This window comes from Parasteatoda tepidariorum, chromosome 7 (assembly GCF_043381705.1).
Source record: "Parasteatoda tepidariorum isolate YZ-2023 chromosome 7, CAS_Ptep_4.0, whole genome shotgun sequence".
NCBI lineage: Eukaryota > Metazoa > Arthropoda > Arachnida > Araneae > Theridiidae > Parasteatoda > Parasteatoda tepidariorum.
The window spans coordinates 7,661,642-7,678,335 of record NC_092210.1 but is presented as its reverse complement, the minus strand read 5'-3'; the positions used below and the strand labels follow the sequence as shown (position 1 = coordinate 7,678,335).

Genomic DNA, 16,694 nt, shown 5'->3' with positions numbered 1-16,694 from the left:
TTGAATGTGAGCAAAATGAAGCTGACAATTGAGTTAGATTGAAACTGACTATACTATTTAAAGGTATAAAGGTAAGGCTTTACACGCCTTACCGGTAACTACTAAAGGTAGTATACGGTAATAAGTCCAACAACAGTACAGCAAAGTACGACAAAAGTAAATGCATAATTGATTGTACTGAAGGGCATTGGAATTTTTTTTTGTTCGAATGTGAAAAAAAAATGAAGCTGACAATTGAGTTAGACTGAAATTGACTGTACTGTCGAAAGGTATAAATGTAAGGTTAAAGGTAAGGCGTGTAAAGAAAACTACTAAAGATAGTATAAGGTAAGTCCAACAACAGTACAGCAAAAGTAAAAGTATCATTGATTGTACTGAAGGGCATTGGGATTTTTTTATGCATTTGTTGGTTAAAGTATAAAGGTGACAAAGGTGCATTAGAACTACCTCAATGAAAAAAAAAATTAAGGGAGAAAAAGGGTGCGGAACCGCCTTAAGTGCGAAAAAACAAATAACATGAATAAATAGAAAATTTTCCTCGCATCATGGAAGACATGTGGAAAAGATAAACACATTTTCCTCGTCGTCAAAGTGGTCGATTCTTGATTTAGAATCATTCTGGTCTTAATCTGAGATGGGTAGGAGGCGCTTGACTGCACACTCGTGGCTGCAAAGCTGGGGCAATGCTCTAGGGGAAAAGGGAAAAAAAAAAGTTTTTTCAAAGGAAGAAAAAGTGCTTTTTCTGGTGGCATACAATCCGGTCCCTAACAAAAGTGAAATTTCGTCGCTTTATTTAAGGTCAGTGTTACTGTCTCGTGATTGGGTCTCTCTCACAGAAAGCCATCCTAACAAATGTAAGCTTTTTCCTGACGTCAGTCTCGTCAGGGTTCACATACACCAGTTGTTTTTCCGCGTGTAGACTTTAAAGACAACACCCAGCGAGTTATTCCATTCACTTTGCCTTTGTTTTCATTCTTCTTCCACCAGCGATGGCTTTCACCAGATTTCTAGTTTTCTTTGCGGGTAAGTTTCTGTTTCATCTCCTTCCTTCGTACCCTTCGGCTTTCTCTCTGTGGATGTTGAGGTGAAAGTAATAGAAACGATCTCAAAGATGGAAGCTAATTTTAAATATTAAAGCCCGGCTTTCTATATTATAGTGTTTTGAAAAGTGCCTTAATGATAGGCTTTGGATATTTGAATATAAGTGGTAACTAGTCATTGAAAAAAATTATTTTAACAGAGTGTGCAACCAGAATTTTCAACAAAAAATAAGCACCTTTTAAATACTTTTGAAACACTCAAAAAATATTTTTAAACAAAAAAAATTCATAATTAGGATCTGTGCAGTAATAAAATTTTTTTTTCCTCTGTCGCTTAAAGTTCTTTATTTATAAACATAAAATCAATAAAATTTAGAAACAGTTTCAAAAACTTTACATAATCATCATAAAATAACTCGTTTCTGATTTAAATTGCAGAGAAAATTGTGAAAATCATGCATTTTTTGCAATTTAAAACAACAATCGATACGGTAAAGAAAAAATTTCTTTTTAAAAGATAGAAAATTAAGCACTTTTTACAAACCCCGAATTAAAAAAGCACCTTTAAGGGCCTTTAAAAAACGTAAATAATCACCTTTAAGAACTTTTTTGAAACGCTACGCACCCTGTTTAATTTTCTCACAAAATAATATACTTGCCAACTCCGCTCCCAATTTTGGCGGGAGAGTTTTCTTGAGTATTCCAAGTGGTTGCAAATTTTATCTAAACCACTATATCTAAACAATTTAAACCTATTAAAGTATTAATTATAGTAAATATAAGACCTGTTAACCATGTACTGAAACTTTTAACCCATTATTGCCCAACTACTAAAAGTGGTTTATATATGAAGCACATCAATATGAAGAGAAAAAAATGGTCGTACAGAGTTGTTTACATCAAATGGATATTTCTTTTTGTTGTTTATCAATACTTATCACTTTAATAAAGCACTATGTCTTAACATAAATCCTAAGGATAAGACACTTTTTCTTTTTTTGAAAGTAAAATGAAATCATCGTTTCAAATGGAAGCTAGGCACAAAGGAGTTCAGCTCGGGAAAAATTAAGAAGAAAAGTTAAGCATAATCTTTGCTATTACTTTATTATAAGGAGCTGGAACTTTGGGTTAGCAAGAATAAGCATAAGCTGAGAAAATCAGAGATGTATCAATTTTTTCAGCTGTTAAAAAATCATGAAGCAACTTTGTCCCCTTTAAGTACTAAAAAAAATAATATTGTGCTAACATTTTAGGAGAACTTTTGTTGCCGCATCATCTTACAAAAAATTAATGTGTGCTAATGTACTCTAAACGAACCAAGATTTTAATTTAAAGCCTACCAAATACAGACATTTCACTTTATTTTAAGAACAACGTTGTGACCAGTTTTAGAGCTAGATATTATAACGCATATTTTTGAATAAGATATTTTAACTACGGTGAATGGTTAACATTACGCCGTAGTTAAAATATCTCATTCAGAAATATGCAAAAAATAGAAATTGGTAGAATTCCTATAATTTTTTTTTTATTTCTTGAAAGAGGCTGCTATAATTTTCAACACCAACTCCTGCCCTATGAGAATAATCACAGTATAATAATGTAGCTAAGTCTGATAAGTAAAAAATTTTCATTTTGCTAGCGTTTAATTTTTTGAAAATCACGCCTGCTTGACATTCAAATTCAAATTTTTCAATTATAAGCATAAAGTTAAAGAACACAAAAATCATACTTAGCAATGATATATGCTAACGATGTGCTATCAGATTTTATCTCAAATATAAAAGAATACGTTTTTTTCTTCTTTTTTTCCCCCTGTGGTCTGATAATTGAAGTAGTAACTAAATGTATTCCAGGGTTTTTTAAATTATCGGGCTAAACTCCCAAGACGGCGCGTACTTCTTCAGGTAATCTATTAAGGAATAAAATTCGATAAAGGAAAATATTTATAATATGTAATTTTTATAATATCTAACTCTTAACTTAAAATTCTGCATTAAATGATTCTTTAAAATTAAAGTCGAGGTTGAAGCGAAAACTAATCAATAAATTTAATCAAAATTTCGTCATTCTTTATTTTAATATTTTATTTCGAGAGTTGCCATTGTTTTACGAGAAATATTTCATATCACTTATGGGAAAGGAATAATGATAGACATAAATTTTTGTTTTTCTTTCTTCTAGAAAAAAGCTATCTTTAAAATAATTAAGTTAACAGTTTTTATAATTTTTTTAAAATTTTTTGTCTCAATTATTGATTTTATATAATTAAAGCTACCTTGATTGTAATTTTTGATAATTTTCTCTTTTTTTTTAAACATTAGTTATTCAAAAATATTCATTTTTGCTGAAAAAATACTTTTATTTGAAAGTTTATTTAAAAATATAATATTGGTGTTAATCAGATTGGCTGCGTATCAAAATAAAAACAGGATATTCGGAAATTATCATTCCATAATGTATAACTATAGATTCCGAGTCAAAAATAAAATTAAAAATATATATACTCACTAAAAGTTTCAGATTAATATTTTAGTGAAGAAATCTGTGCTAAATCATTAGTGACGAAAGCGGAATGAAAAATTTTTAAAACCGCTTTTGTTAGTCTTCTAATAATCTCATTTCAATTCCTCTCTGTCTCCTCCTGCAATCAAACAAGTTTTCTATTTCTTTCTTCCCATTTGTGATTCTTTAGATTTCGATAGAGTTTTTCTTTTTTCCTTGCTTGGATATTGATCTGGGACTTCTAATATGTACTAGACCAATATGTACTAATACTTTATTTTCTAAAAATATATTTTAAGCGTGGGGATTACGAAACACCACTACATAATTAAACAAGGTGCGCGGCGTTTTTAAAAAGTGCTTAAAGGTGCTTATTTTCGAAAATTTGTTTTTAAAATGTGCCTCATTTTCCCTTATCGAAAATGGGATTTTTTTCTTCTTTACTATATCGATTTTCGTTACGTATTATGCAAAAACACAGTTTTCACATTGTACTATTCAACATTTTCACAATTCATTCAAACACAATGCATTTTGGCGTACTGTCGGTCCGCATGAGCGTCTACTGAGCTGGTTTCAGTGGAAAGGATTATTGCCCTCCCATGTGCAGCTCTGCTGCATTTTGCAAGATATTCTCCATTTCAGGCTTCATTTTCTACCCTCCGAAATGAGCCGAAAGATCTCCCGATCTTTTCATGGTGGCTAATATGATCAAAAAAACGAGTTCTTTGTCAGAAACTATAGTTATTTTATTATGATCATGTAAAGTCTTTGAAAATTATTTCGCATTTTGTTAATATATATAGTGCTCAAAAATATTTTTAAGTGCTTCAAAAGTACTTAAAAGGAGCTTATTTTCTGTTGAAAGATTTGGCTACGCACCCTGTAAAAGCTTAGTAATTTTTGTTTCCTACTGTTGCTTTAATAAATCAAGCTGCAATTATTTCATTGGTGTCATACGATATTGGTAACCAAAATATTTGTGCCATTACTTTTAATTTTCTTTCTAACAAATATCATTATAATGTGATTTATTTCTATCCACTGATAAAAAAATATTTTTATCACTTAGCTGTTATCGTCGCTGCTCTTGGCCAGACCCACCTTCAACATCAGTATGAACAGCAACAGCAGCAGCAACAACAGCAACAGCAGTGCAATATTGAAGAGTGTCTCTTGAAGCTTCGTGACCCTGACCCTGTCAACGAGGGCGACATCAAAATATTTTGCGCGTAAGTACGGTGCAAATTTAACAGGATTTAATTAAGAATTCTTTATGCGAATTTATGAAAGTTATTTCAGGGGTTTTATTATGGAAATAACTATCATGTTTATCTCTTAGTACTCGAGATCCTTCTGGAAAAAAAAGAAAAAAAACGAGCGTAACCACAAAAAATTTAGTGGGCGTACCCTATAATACCTGGAGACTATAAAATAAAGTGGTCACTAAGCATTAAGAAGTAAAAATTTTAACGTTTTCGAGTGCAAAGGGTGAGAAAGTGTAGTAAAAGCATAAATAATGTATAATTAATAGTAAAAATACGACTATGATTAATTACGCAGAATTATTTTTGCTGTTGAACTTCCGTCAGATAATTATTTCCATGGTATTACTTGTTTTTTTTTAAAATTATAAACTACAATTTTTTTCCATTAAATTATTATCTGTAACAAACTATGATAATCTTGTTGGTAAGTAATTTACAGGCGACAGTCTTTTCGAGTGCAAAGGGTGAAAAAGGGTAGTAAAAGCATAAATAATTAGGTAAAAATACGACTATGACTAATTACATAGAATTACTTTTGTTGTTGATATTCCGCCAGATAATTATTTCCATGGTATTCCTTGTTTGTTTGTTTTTTAAATTAAAAACTATAATTTTTTTTCCAATAAATTACTATTTGTAGCGAATTATAATAATCTTGATGGAATTAATAATCCCAAGAAAACTGAACGGAAAGATATATGAAGATGAAATTTCATACGATACGTAACGAAGATAATTTTTCTATAGTCTTAATAAACGATTTACTAAATTTACGCAACATCCCGTACGTTCACGTACGGACGTTTTGCGATTGAATGTGCTAAACGACGTTGAAATGCTGAATCTCTATAAAAAGTTTCTGGCTGTACATTTACAGCATCATTAAGGACTTTTACGGCATCATTAGCTCATTTGAGGAAATATTTCAGTGTGGAAAAATTTCTTTTGCTCAGATAAAATAAATATATCGATACTAGGGCTAAGCTCCCTGCTCACTGACGCACACCAATGATTGATTGATTTCTTGCTCATTTTTTCTAAGTAATCATTTTTTGAAAAAACATTTAAAACTAAAAGTATATTGTTATAACAAATTTGGTGAGTTCACAACTGTAATTTAATATTTTTGCTTATCAAACGGACGGATGTATATTTTAAATTCAATTTATTGCATTCATCACTTTGAGCATGAAGCTGAAAGTTAAGTTCAGAATCATTAAATGTCTTTAACCGTTATTCATACTAACATATTAATGTAATTTGCACCAAAAAATAATAATTGTAAAACGGTTAATAAGATCAGGCACCGATTTAAATTACTTTACCTTAAAATGTAACATAGAATTAAGTTATTCTAATAAGAATAAAAATAATTCTCTTAAACTTTTAATTTTGAAAACAATCAAAATTAAAAACACAATAATAACAGTACAGGTAAATACCTTCACAGTAGGGATACAAAAGTATTTATAGGAAAACAATACCTTTAAGAATTATATCAATTTTATGCTGATGACAACCAAACCAATATGAAAATTAATGTACTGGAAAAAAAATTTTTAATTTAGGAACTCTCTGATCTGAGATTTGATTTATCTACGGCACCACATTTTGCAACCTTTTGATCAGTTTTATATTTTTTCAGTATCGTCGTACCTGTACTTCGGGAAATATTGCCCATCTAGTAGATCTTTCCCAAAGATTCAGGATTTAATCCTGATTAGCATTATGATGGGAATATACCCGGTCACTTAATCCAGTGCAAAAGAAAGCGGGGACGTAACGTAAACTAGACTGAAGGCGGTATGTCCTGTCATAGTCTGAAAAGGAAAACAGAAGCTGCTCAAAAGCGTGTCTTCTTTGGAAGAGACAACACTTTTAGCTCATTTTCTTCAAAATTTTAAATTACATGAGCAATATGATGGTATCCCGTTTTTAATAATTATTAAAATGCGTTTCTCGACTCTAAATTAATTTAATATATTCAACTGCATTTGTATTTTTGGAAAATGAGGAAAAGCATTTATTTTTATTGTAGCACAAGTCAAAAGCTGTAATCGACCCAATTACGACTTAAAAGAATCGCACGTGTTGATCAGGACATGACAAACACTTCCCAATGATACTAAATAACACAATTTGTGTTACAATAATCCAAAATTTTATTGGATTATTATTATTCGAAGTTTTAAATTATTATGGCCATATTAGGATATTATTCAAAGCATGAAATTATCTTCAACAATATGCTTAAAGTATCATGCTTTTAATAACAATTATCATGCGTTCCATGACTCTAGATTAATTTAATACATTCAGCAGGATTTTTATTGTTGGCAAACTAGGAAAAATTTATAATCTCTTGCCATCCAAGCCAAGAGCAGTAATCGATCCAAAATACGACTTAAAAGAATCATAAGTGTTGATAAGAACAGGACAAACACTTCCCAATGATACTAAATAACACAATTTGTGTTACAATAATCCATAATTTCATTGTTCCACAGCCGAAATAAGCTGTTACGGTTAAATTATCTTGCGTCTTTAAGACAACAAAATTCGCAGTGATGAACGATTCTGGCATAGATTTGTCTGGTTCTGGCATAGACTTCTCCAGGTAAAAAAAAAATTGACTCGTTTTCTTTTCAAGCAAATTAATTTTAGAAAAACTACTCATCGGGAAATAATGAGGGACGCAAACTTTCCTCTCCCCCATTTCTACTTCGAAAACTGTCAAATTTCGGCTTTATAGATAATCATTCATTGACGCAAATAACTTTTTCGCTGTCACCAAACTGATTAATTGCCTCTGAGAAGCGAAGTTAGTTTCTTGCTTCACTGCACGTTGAGGTTGTAAATAAGATGATGACAATTTGTTGTACTTTATTTGTGCTTGTGTTGTGAACATGGATGATGATTCACACTCCATACTTCTGATTCATTTGGGCCACTATATTAGTTCATACGCCTAGTTAAGTTCTTCTTAAAAGTTACAGTTCAATGATTCTATGATTTATGATTGAACCCTTCCCTCCCCTCAAAAAAATAATAACAAATGAACAAGTAAATAATAAAGGCCATCGTGCTAAATTTTATTAGTTCTGGTTTAAATAATAAACGAGATGATTATCGTTTGTACTGATTTGTAAATTAATTATGTATATAGAGGCTTATTAAATCATAACCACCTCATTTAATCACGCTGCTAAATGCAATGGTAATAAAATGAAATAAATAAATAAAGTAAAATAAAAACTCTAAAATATGGGAAGCTAGCAAGTTTTACGAAGTCTAATGATAACAAACGTTCTCTATTTGTCTGTTTCGTGTTTTTGATAACTGTTTAATACATTGAATCAATTATTGAATGGTTAAGAATAGTAGAGTAAATAGTTGCCACTATTTTTGTTCGCGAGGCAAACTAAATGCATTTTTTAGTACAGAACTGTAGATATCATGCAAAAAATTACATTAAATCGACAAAATAGCAATTGTTTGAAAGAAAAATGTGCTTGTTTTTCTTAACATAATATTTTTACAATGATGCTTTAAATTGATTCTAATGAGCCTGGAATGATGCGTTGTCAATAAACAAACCCACAAAAAATGAATAAATTGAAAATTAAAACCATAACAGTTAAGAAAGTAAATAAGAAATGTAACTAAATTTTCACCGTAAAAAATTTTAATTTTCTTTAACTTGTTTACGTTCGTGTATCAATTAGTTAACATTGTAATGCAATACGTTAAAAAAATACTATATTAACGCAAATAAGAAGTACACAAAAAAATTCTCCTAAGTAAAAACCCATTACATTTGTGTTTAAATATAAAAGTATTGCATATTAACTCGTGCAAAACATGTCAGTATTAAAACACTACAGTGTGTCGAATAATTTGGTCTAATTATTATAATATACTAACGTAATACCTGATATAATAAATATTCCATATTTATATAATATATCATCTAATTTATCCAATCGTCTAATTTACATCATATATCGTCTAATTTAATTAATTGATACACAAACGTAAACAAGTGCAAACCGGTATGAGTCGCGTAAAAGCAATAAAGCTGCAAAGTATCACCTGATAATTAAGATTTTATATAGAATCTTATAGTGCATCTATTGCCCTTTATGGGTGATATTTTACGTAAGGAAAATGCGGATGATTCATCTGCTGCTATGTGATTTATGTCTGCGCAAGACTGAAAACCAACAGAATTCATGAACTGAAACTGAGCCATGGTTTGAGTGTAATATCATAGTGTAAGCTACTCCTTTTGCGCTTTTCTACCTGTTCCTGTCAGACAGGATCGCATTTCGTAGATGTCATATATGAGTATAATCGAACTTTCTAATTGTTAAACATTTATGCCATCAGTTGAAATGTGCTCTTTTTCTTTTTTACCATTTCATAGACGAACTGCTGAGGGCCTAGGTTGTTTGGACCGTTGTCTGGATTCACCCCTCTACCAAGCCACCAGTCCTTTCGTGATGGGAGGTGTCAAGCAATTGCTATCTGAGATTTGTGCACCAGGATCAAGTCTCGGAAAACGTGAGTATCCTTATTTTGATAGATTAAAAGCCATTGGAACGGCGGCGGAGGACGGGGAGAAAAGCATTGACACTAAAACCATGTCATTTCTTGCTTTTACTCCTGATAATCTAGACTAGAAATAGGGATAATCTAGACTTAACAGTTATTACATATGTATTACATGTGAAATTTCTTTCTGCCGTGTGAAATTAAACTTCTAAAGTTTCGTCTGATTTTATTTATAACACATCAGAAATGTGATAAAACATACAGTCTTGTTTATAAACATACAAGAAACAGACAAGTTAAATCTTTCATTAAATTTTAGTAGTTATGGCTATTTCACTTTCCCCGAAAACAAGCCAGGAAAGAAATTGTTATACTACTATTTTTTTCGTACTTAAAGTTTGAATTTTTAAATTTATATTTGATAGGTAGGTACTTTATTTGCGTTACACTAGAGCTGCACGAAGGGCTATTGGCAACGGTCTGGGAAACATCCATAAGGATGATCCGAAGACCTACCATCACAATTTTGATCCTCTGCAGAGGGGATGGCTCCCCTGTTTGGTAGCCCGACTACCTGAGCGCGAAGTACTTTACGGTAGAACAGTTTACCGAGGACCAGAACCTCACACCCTCGGTCTCTACGCAGGCTGATCAAAGTGGTCACCCACCCACTTACTGACAGCAGCCAGTGATGCTCGACTTCGGCATTCTACTGAGAACCATGTCTTTACGATCAATCCACTGCGGGACAAATTTATATTTGAATTTACTGTTTTAGCCACCATAACAAATCAATAGTTCAAACATATCAATAAAAACTGTTGTTTAGGCAGATATACTTTTAAGTATTAAAGAAGTAGCTTAGTAATCAGAAAAATGTTCCTTCTTTGATTAGTATGCTTTTCCCAATGACAGTAGAAGTTGGCAGCCATGGAAATGAAAATTATATTATATTGTGGCGTAACTACCACTACAAATATTAAATACCAAATTTCTAGTATATAACACATGTTAACTTGGTTATATTATGAGGTACCGTTTGATAGATTAAAGTAGACATAGTAGATGATTAAAATCCCTTCAATATCACGGCTACATATTTATTTAGACTTATATTTGCAACATCATATACAGTTTTATGATATGATTTATCAGAATAATGAATGTAAGCACCATTTTTATTTATTCCGCAATAGGCTACTTGCAAGAATCTAAATGCCTCAATCACCAGAACACTACCGTAATGGATTGCGCTGCTTCAATGATTGATAAATATCCCGCTCTCATCCAAAGACCTGATCCAGACTCAATCATCAAAGTTTTCTGTTGGTAAGCATGTAATCTCATACATATAAATAATGCATGCAGGGAACTGGGACAATAGAATGATAAGCCACATTTTGAAATTGCTTGGTGATTAGTTTAAGTTCAAAACACCATGAATTTGTAAAATACGTATCAGGAAACAATACGAAAAGTTTAAAGCAAAAAGGTCAACTTAAAAAATATAAGACACATCACTATATTGCTTCAAGCCCTGTATATTAAAAATCATTTTGAAATGTGATGCGAAATGATTAAAAAACGAGTTTAAATCAAAAAGATTATTAAATAATAATTGCTGACATCCGTAACTTAAAAAACTAAGTATTCGATTAAAAATTTCTTTGATACAAATTAAATTTATAAACACGTTTATTAATTTTGAGGTTTGGATTTCTTAAATGAAAGGAGTTTTTCGCTTTGAAAATGATATTAATTTCGCAAGGTTTTGTTATAAAGAATAAGAATTCAATTATTTTTAAGTCTATAAAGACAATGTTTTTATACTACTAAATTTTTAAAATATCATCAAAAGCGGAGTTATTCATTAAAATGATTTATGCACTAAAACGTTTAGTATGAAAAAAATTTAAAGAAATAAAGTAATCGTTAAAAGAGTAATACAATTTAAAAATTACATAAATAACCAGAAACAAAGGAGAAAGTTGTGGGATCTTAGAACTTTTTAAGAGACCGCTAACTGGCATAACGAACTTTTTTCTTTTTCTACATTTCTAAATCTTGTTCTTCTGGTTCTATTAACATAAAATAAAAAATATAAAAAAAAAAAAAACGATTTCTCAACACTATATTCGTCTAACAGAACAGGGTTTCGAAACTATTTAACTTTCCTTTATATATAAAAAAAGATTCGACCCGAGTTCTTATTTCGTTTTGACTAAAGAATGAAATGATTTTAAATTGTTAGACGTGCATAATATAATTATGTAATCGAACCAAGAGCCATAAGGAAATATTTTCTTTTTAAACAAAATCATTAAACGAAATTTGATAATTTAAGAAAATATTTTTCATCAACAAAAATATCTAACATTTATAAAAATACACATGTTTGCGAAACTTTTCATCAACTTTAATAAATCAATCTAAGTTTGTATTTTTTTCACATTCATTAAAATAATCTTAAAGAATATTATTCTAAAATAAATAAAATCTGCATTTAAGATAATATGACCCCCCCCCCCCCCCCCNGCCCCCCCCCCCCGCAACTAAAATGATATCTAACCAAAAGGTATCATGGTAGAACTATATTTTAACCCTTATCATTCCAAGAGCTAAATGAAATGATTTTTAAGCAACTTCATAAGTTAAATAACAGGTTAAATATTTTTCTCTATTTATTTTAAGGAAGGAAATAAAGTTTCCTTGACTATCACAGCTGTTTTAAACATATATAACTATACATTACAAACATTTATACTTTTTATAACACGAAAAAAAAATGGCAGTCATTGATTTCTTTTATCCGAAAAAACAAGTAATTAAAAAAAAAAAACATTTAAAGCCAATTCCTACTAAGGTCAACAGAGAAAAACTTTATTTCAGTTACTTTTTATTAAATAATTACAATTTTTTCACCCATATAAAACTAAAATTAGTTAATTAAATTTAATTAATGAATTAATTTTTGAAAAAACTGCATTAACATCAAGTGTCATCCACTACAAGTTCAAAAAAATGTATTTGAACTTGAGTGTATGAATAGAAAGTATTTTATTAACGATTGAAAATTTGAACAAGATATATATAGAGAGTGTGAACTAATAGTTGGAATTGAATAAAGGATAAACTATTTTTTCTACAAGTTTTCTTTTTTTAAATTCTCCTTAACGTGACAGTTTCACTGGGTAGTATTACTATCGGATGAAATAATAAAGGTAGATACATAAATAAAAATCTCATTATAATAGGAATTTCTGTGTAATACAACTTTTTTTTCATCTCATTCTTTTAGTTCCATTGATCGAACCGGTGAGTGTATCTCTGAACGAGTTCACAAAGACTGTGGCAGAAGTGCCTCAAAACTTGTCTCTGAAATGATGGGAAAAGCCTTTTATCCTATCAATCAAGTGATCTGCTATTACAACGATCCATCCAAATGCCCACAATTCTAAGAGCAAAAGAAGAACACTTCAATGCAGAACAGTATTAATCATGCTCTATTTTCACAGTAAAATCACACTATTCCCAAGCATCAAATTCATGAAATATCACCCTACCAAAAAATCATCGTTGTAAAAATGTTACGCAACATTTAATAATTTCGATGGAACATTACCTCACGTATCATCTACGTCAAAATTCTAAATAATTAAAACCTTCAATGATTAAAAAAATATCATTACGCTAATAAAAAATCTTCGTAAATATTCTATACAAGTAAAATTTTTAACGATTAGTGGAACATCTCCACACGATTAAAATATAGCAAAAATTCTAAAAATTTAAATTTCCAGTGATTAAAAAATATGAGCATTGGAATTAAGAACAACATTCACATTTCTTATTAAATTATAATTGAATGCTGTCGTTGCAATTCTAACTAGTAATAAACATTCAGTAACAGTAACTATAAAACAAAATCTATCATAGCTCTACAAATTAACATCGATATTAACCGAGACATATTCAGAAGTATTAAATTTGAGCTAAAAATTTAATTTTTAGTAATTGAACACATAAAATTCTTTACCAAACCCAAATTGTAACTTTAAACAGTATTTTGTCGCATAATTAACGAAATAGTAAGCAAACAAGGCATATTTAAATCTTTACTCATGCAATATAGAATACCCAGCATTTCTTTAACTGAATTCGCTTTTACTTTCTTTTTAAAGCAAGCGTCATTTTATTGTCTGAGGATTCGATCTCAATTACTAAATATGTATGAATCATAGTATAAAAAAAACACCAATTTTTTTCTTCAAAAATGTAAAATTTGTTTCTATAAATAAAAAAATATTTCTTAAGAAAGTGCTACTAAAACTAAATAGGTCACGCAATTTAAAATAATATTGCAGGATTTTTAATAACTAAAACGCAATAAATCAAATAATTTCAAGAATTTAGTACTCTGATAAATTTGTTATTTACCAAAATTAATATTTAATTTAGATCAATATTAAAATCGCAAAGAAATTTCGCGAGATTTTATTGTTCTTAAAAAACAAAACAAAAAGCAAATTGATCTCATCTATGTATTATATTTTTTCATCTAAGTCCATCCTTCTAAGTCGGAAAATTCATCATGAGTCGTTTACCAGGATTGATCCTGTTTTAGATTCATTTGTAAACATCTTGTAAATAAAGATTCCTTTTGTATTTCTTTCATTGATGTCTTTATTTCATTAAACGAAATTGTAATATTTTTAAGATACGAAGTGTTCTGCTGACCATTGCTTGATGTTGTATTATTAATATATATTATTCTCAAGCAACAGTTTTACCTTGGCCCCGTTGGGCTCAATATGGCTCTTATATGAACATGCACCGATAGATCAATATTAGGTTATCTAGATTTTTTAATATTGGTCCTCTACAGGTTCAATATCGGCTTATATTGGCTGAATAATGAATATAAAATATGGGGAGAATCTACCTATTCTATAGAGGGCCGATATTGGATATAAAGTGGCTGTAAAGTATCGGAGGAATAGGTCAATTCTATATAGGCCCAATATCGGAAGAATAACGGGCCCTTGTTGAGCCAAGATTCGTGAATATTGGATGAGGCCCCAAGTTATTTCGCTGCTAGGGATTTGGTTAATGTGGAAAAAGGGACCACGCTGAATAACTTTTGATCTTAATGATAGAATCTTTACTTTCTAGGATTCAATAGTTGGAGGGAATGCATCAAATATGCTGAGTAATTAGTGCAAACGATATTTTAAGTTACGAAGTCTGGCACAAAACCCTACTTTCTCTGAATAGAATTACCTTTTCTTTTTTTTGTTGTTGTTGATGGATTCGGATTTCTGACCTCTGAAATATAGGGGGTACCTTCAATGTGGGAAGTAATTATGCTCGAGCGAGGAATAAGCACCCACTCAAATCATTAATAGTGAGTCCTAGAGCATGAAGATCCAATAATTGGACCAAAAGTTATTCAGGGTAGTGCTTTTTTTTTCTGCGCACTGAAGATTATTATTACACTGACATAAAAATATTGTGGGAGTGAACCTTAACTTAAAGAGAAAATATAAATGAGAAGAGACAAAATTTAATTTCCTGTAATATCGCATAAAATTAAAATAACGCTTTTTTTCTCAATAATATGCTATGTTCAAAATCTGCTGTGAGTTTGGAATAGTTATTCATAACTGTTCGGTCAAGTTCAGCCTATCTTTAAGCAGTGTCCTCTATGATGCTATATCTGAAAATGGAGTTAAACGTCAACATAAAGAAAAGTCGCAGTTTTGTGGAGAAAAAAAGAGTTAGCGAACTCTTATTTTCCGAGTTTTTTGATTTTTTTTAACGTTTAGAGAGTTACTCCGTCACTAAATTACTTTGGCTCATATAAATTCGTCAAAATTGAGACTCATTCGTATTTTTTGATAAATTTGATCTAGTCGGATAAAGACTCACTAAATAGCCGGTTTTTGAAAGAAGTTTAATAATTTTTAAAATGTTTCAGTTATTTGTTGGTTCTGAAGCCGAGATAAATTTTTTTGACACGATGATATTACTAATTTAAAACTACAGCTTTACCTCACATGTAAGGCACATAAACTTTGACATTTTTTCCCTTGTTGAAAGAGCTTCGATAAACACTGCTAATATTAGACGCCTATAGCAGTCAGTGACGTAGCGTTGGTACCTCGATCCTGATTGGTTGATGAAACGTGGTATTTGTTTAGTTAGCAACTGTTCTTTCCATTCTATTTCGAGTAAGTCAAGTCGTTAAGTATCAATTCTCTTAAGGGACAGATTCTAAATTCTGTCACAAAGATTTTTTCTCAAAGATTTCAATTATTTCACTATATATACAGCAGGTACGAAGCCATGTGGAACATAAACTAATCATGCATCGAAGTTGCTAGGTACACAAAACAAAAATATATCCCGGTTACAGTAAAAATACATAAGCAAATAATAAATCTAAGTTAAGAAGAAAAAAAAGTAAATGAGAAAGAATTATATTTCAACTAATCAGATGTGCAATACGGCTTTGTATATAATTAACTTATTGTAAATTAACATTCTAAATTATGTTGAGAAACTTAGCTCAACTTTAATACACCTATGCTGGTGAAGATTAGCTAGCGCTGACGTTATAAATCACATATGTGAGTATGGGAGGGCTTCTTCTTGAAGTGCTAGTACTAATTGACCAAATTCTTATGAGCTGAGCTGACAGCTTTGAATCAGTTATGTTACCTTCAACAGTATTTGAGCTCTTAGTTAGACCTTTCGGAATCACTGCCCTACAACTCCTTAATAACTTCTTTCAAACCATTCTTTTTTCAAAACGTGATTACACATTATATTCAAATATTAATTGCGATAAAAATTACAACAGCGAAAATAATATAAATTATTTTTTAATTTCTCCAGAAATTTTTTCCTAGTAAATGTCTTAATTATGGATGGGTGGTCTAATGTAAACAATAACAAGCGTCCTTAAACCGGAAGAAATTTAGAAAATTTCCGGTGTATCCCTCCGCTTATGTTATGACTACGAGGCGATGTGTGAACAAGCCTAATATTCTATGCAGTTTAGTTATTGTAATTTGGGTTCAAATCTAAACATAATTGTACTATTCATAAGAGCTTTCAGAAATGTATTGATTCTCAGAGGTCGTAAGGCCAAAAAAAATTTTGGAAAGTTAATATCTCATTGTGAATAATTCTTAAGGTTTGCCATGTTTTGTATTTTATCCCTTATTTGGCTACATTTGAATAAAATGTCGCCAAAAATATCTTTTTAAGTTAGCCTAATTAGAAAATATTCTAATGATTATAATATTAATATGATAATGCTGAA

At 30.4% G+C, this 16,694-nt stretch overlaps 1 protein-coding gene across 1 annotated transcript; it reads left to right on the top strand.

The window, feature by feature from the left end:
• Positions 1–746: 746 nt before the first annotated feature.
• On the top strand, positions 747–14,036 carry LOC107441022 (uncharacterized). Its single transcript, XM_016054149.3, has 5 exons — positions 747–1,023; positions 4,618–4,777; positions 9,240–9,376; positions 10,564–10,696; positions 12,666–14,036. Exons 1-5 carry the CDS (start codon positions 990–992, stop codon positions 12,823–12,825), a joined length of 624 nt encoding a protein of 207 aa, XP_015909635.1. The 5' UTR covers positions 747–989; the 3' UTR covers positions 12,826–14,036.
• The last annotated feature ends 2,658 nt before the right edge of the window (positions 14,037–16,694 follow it).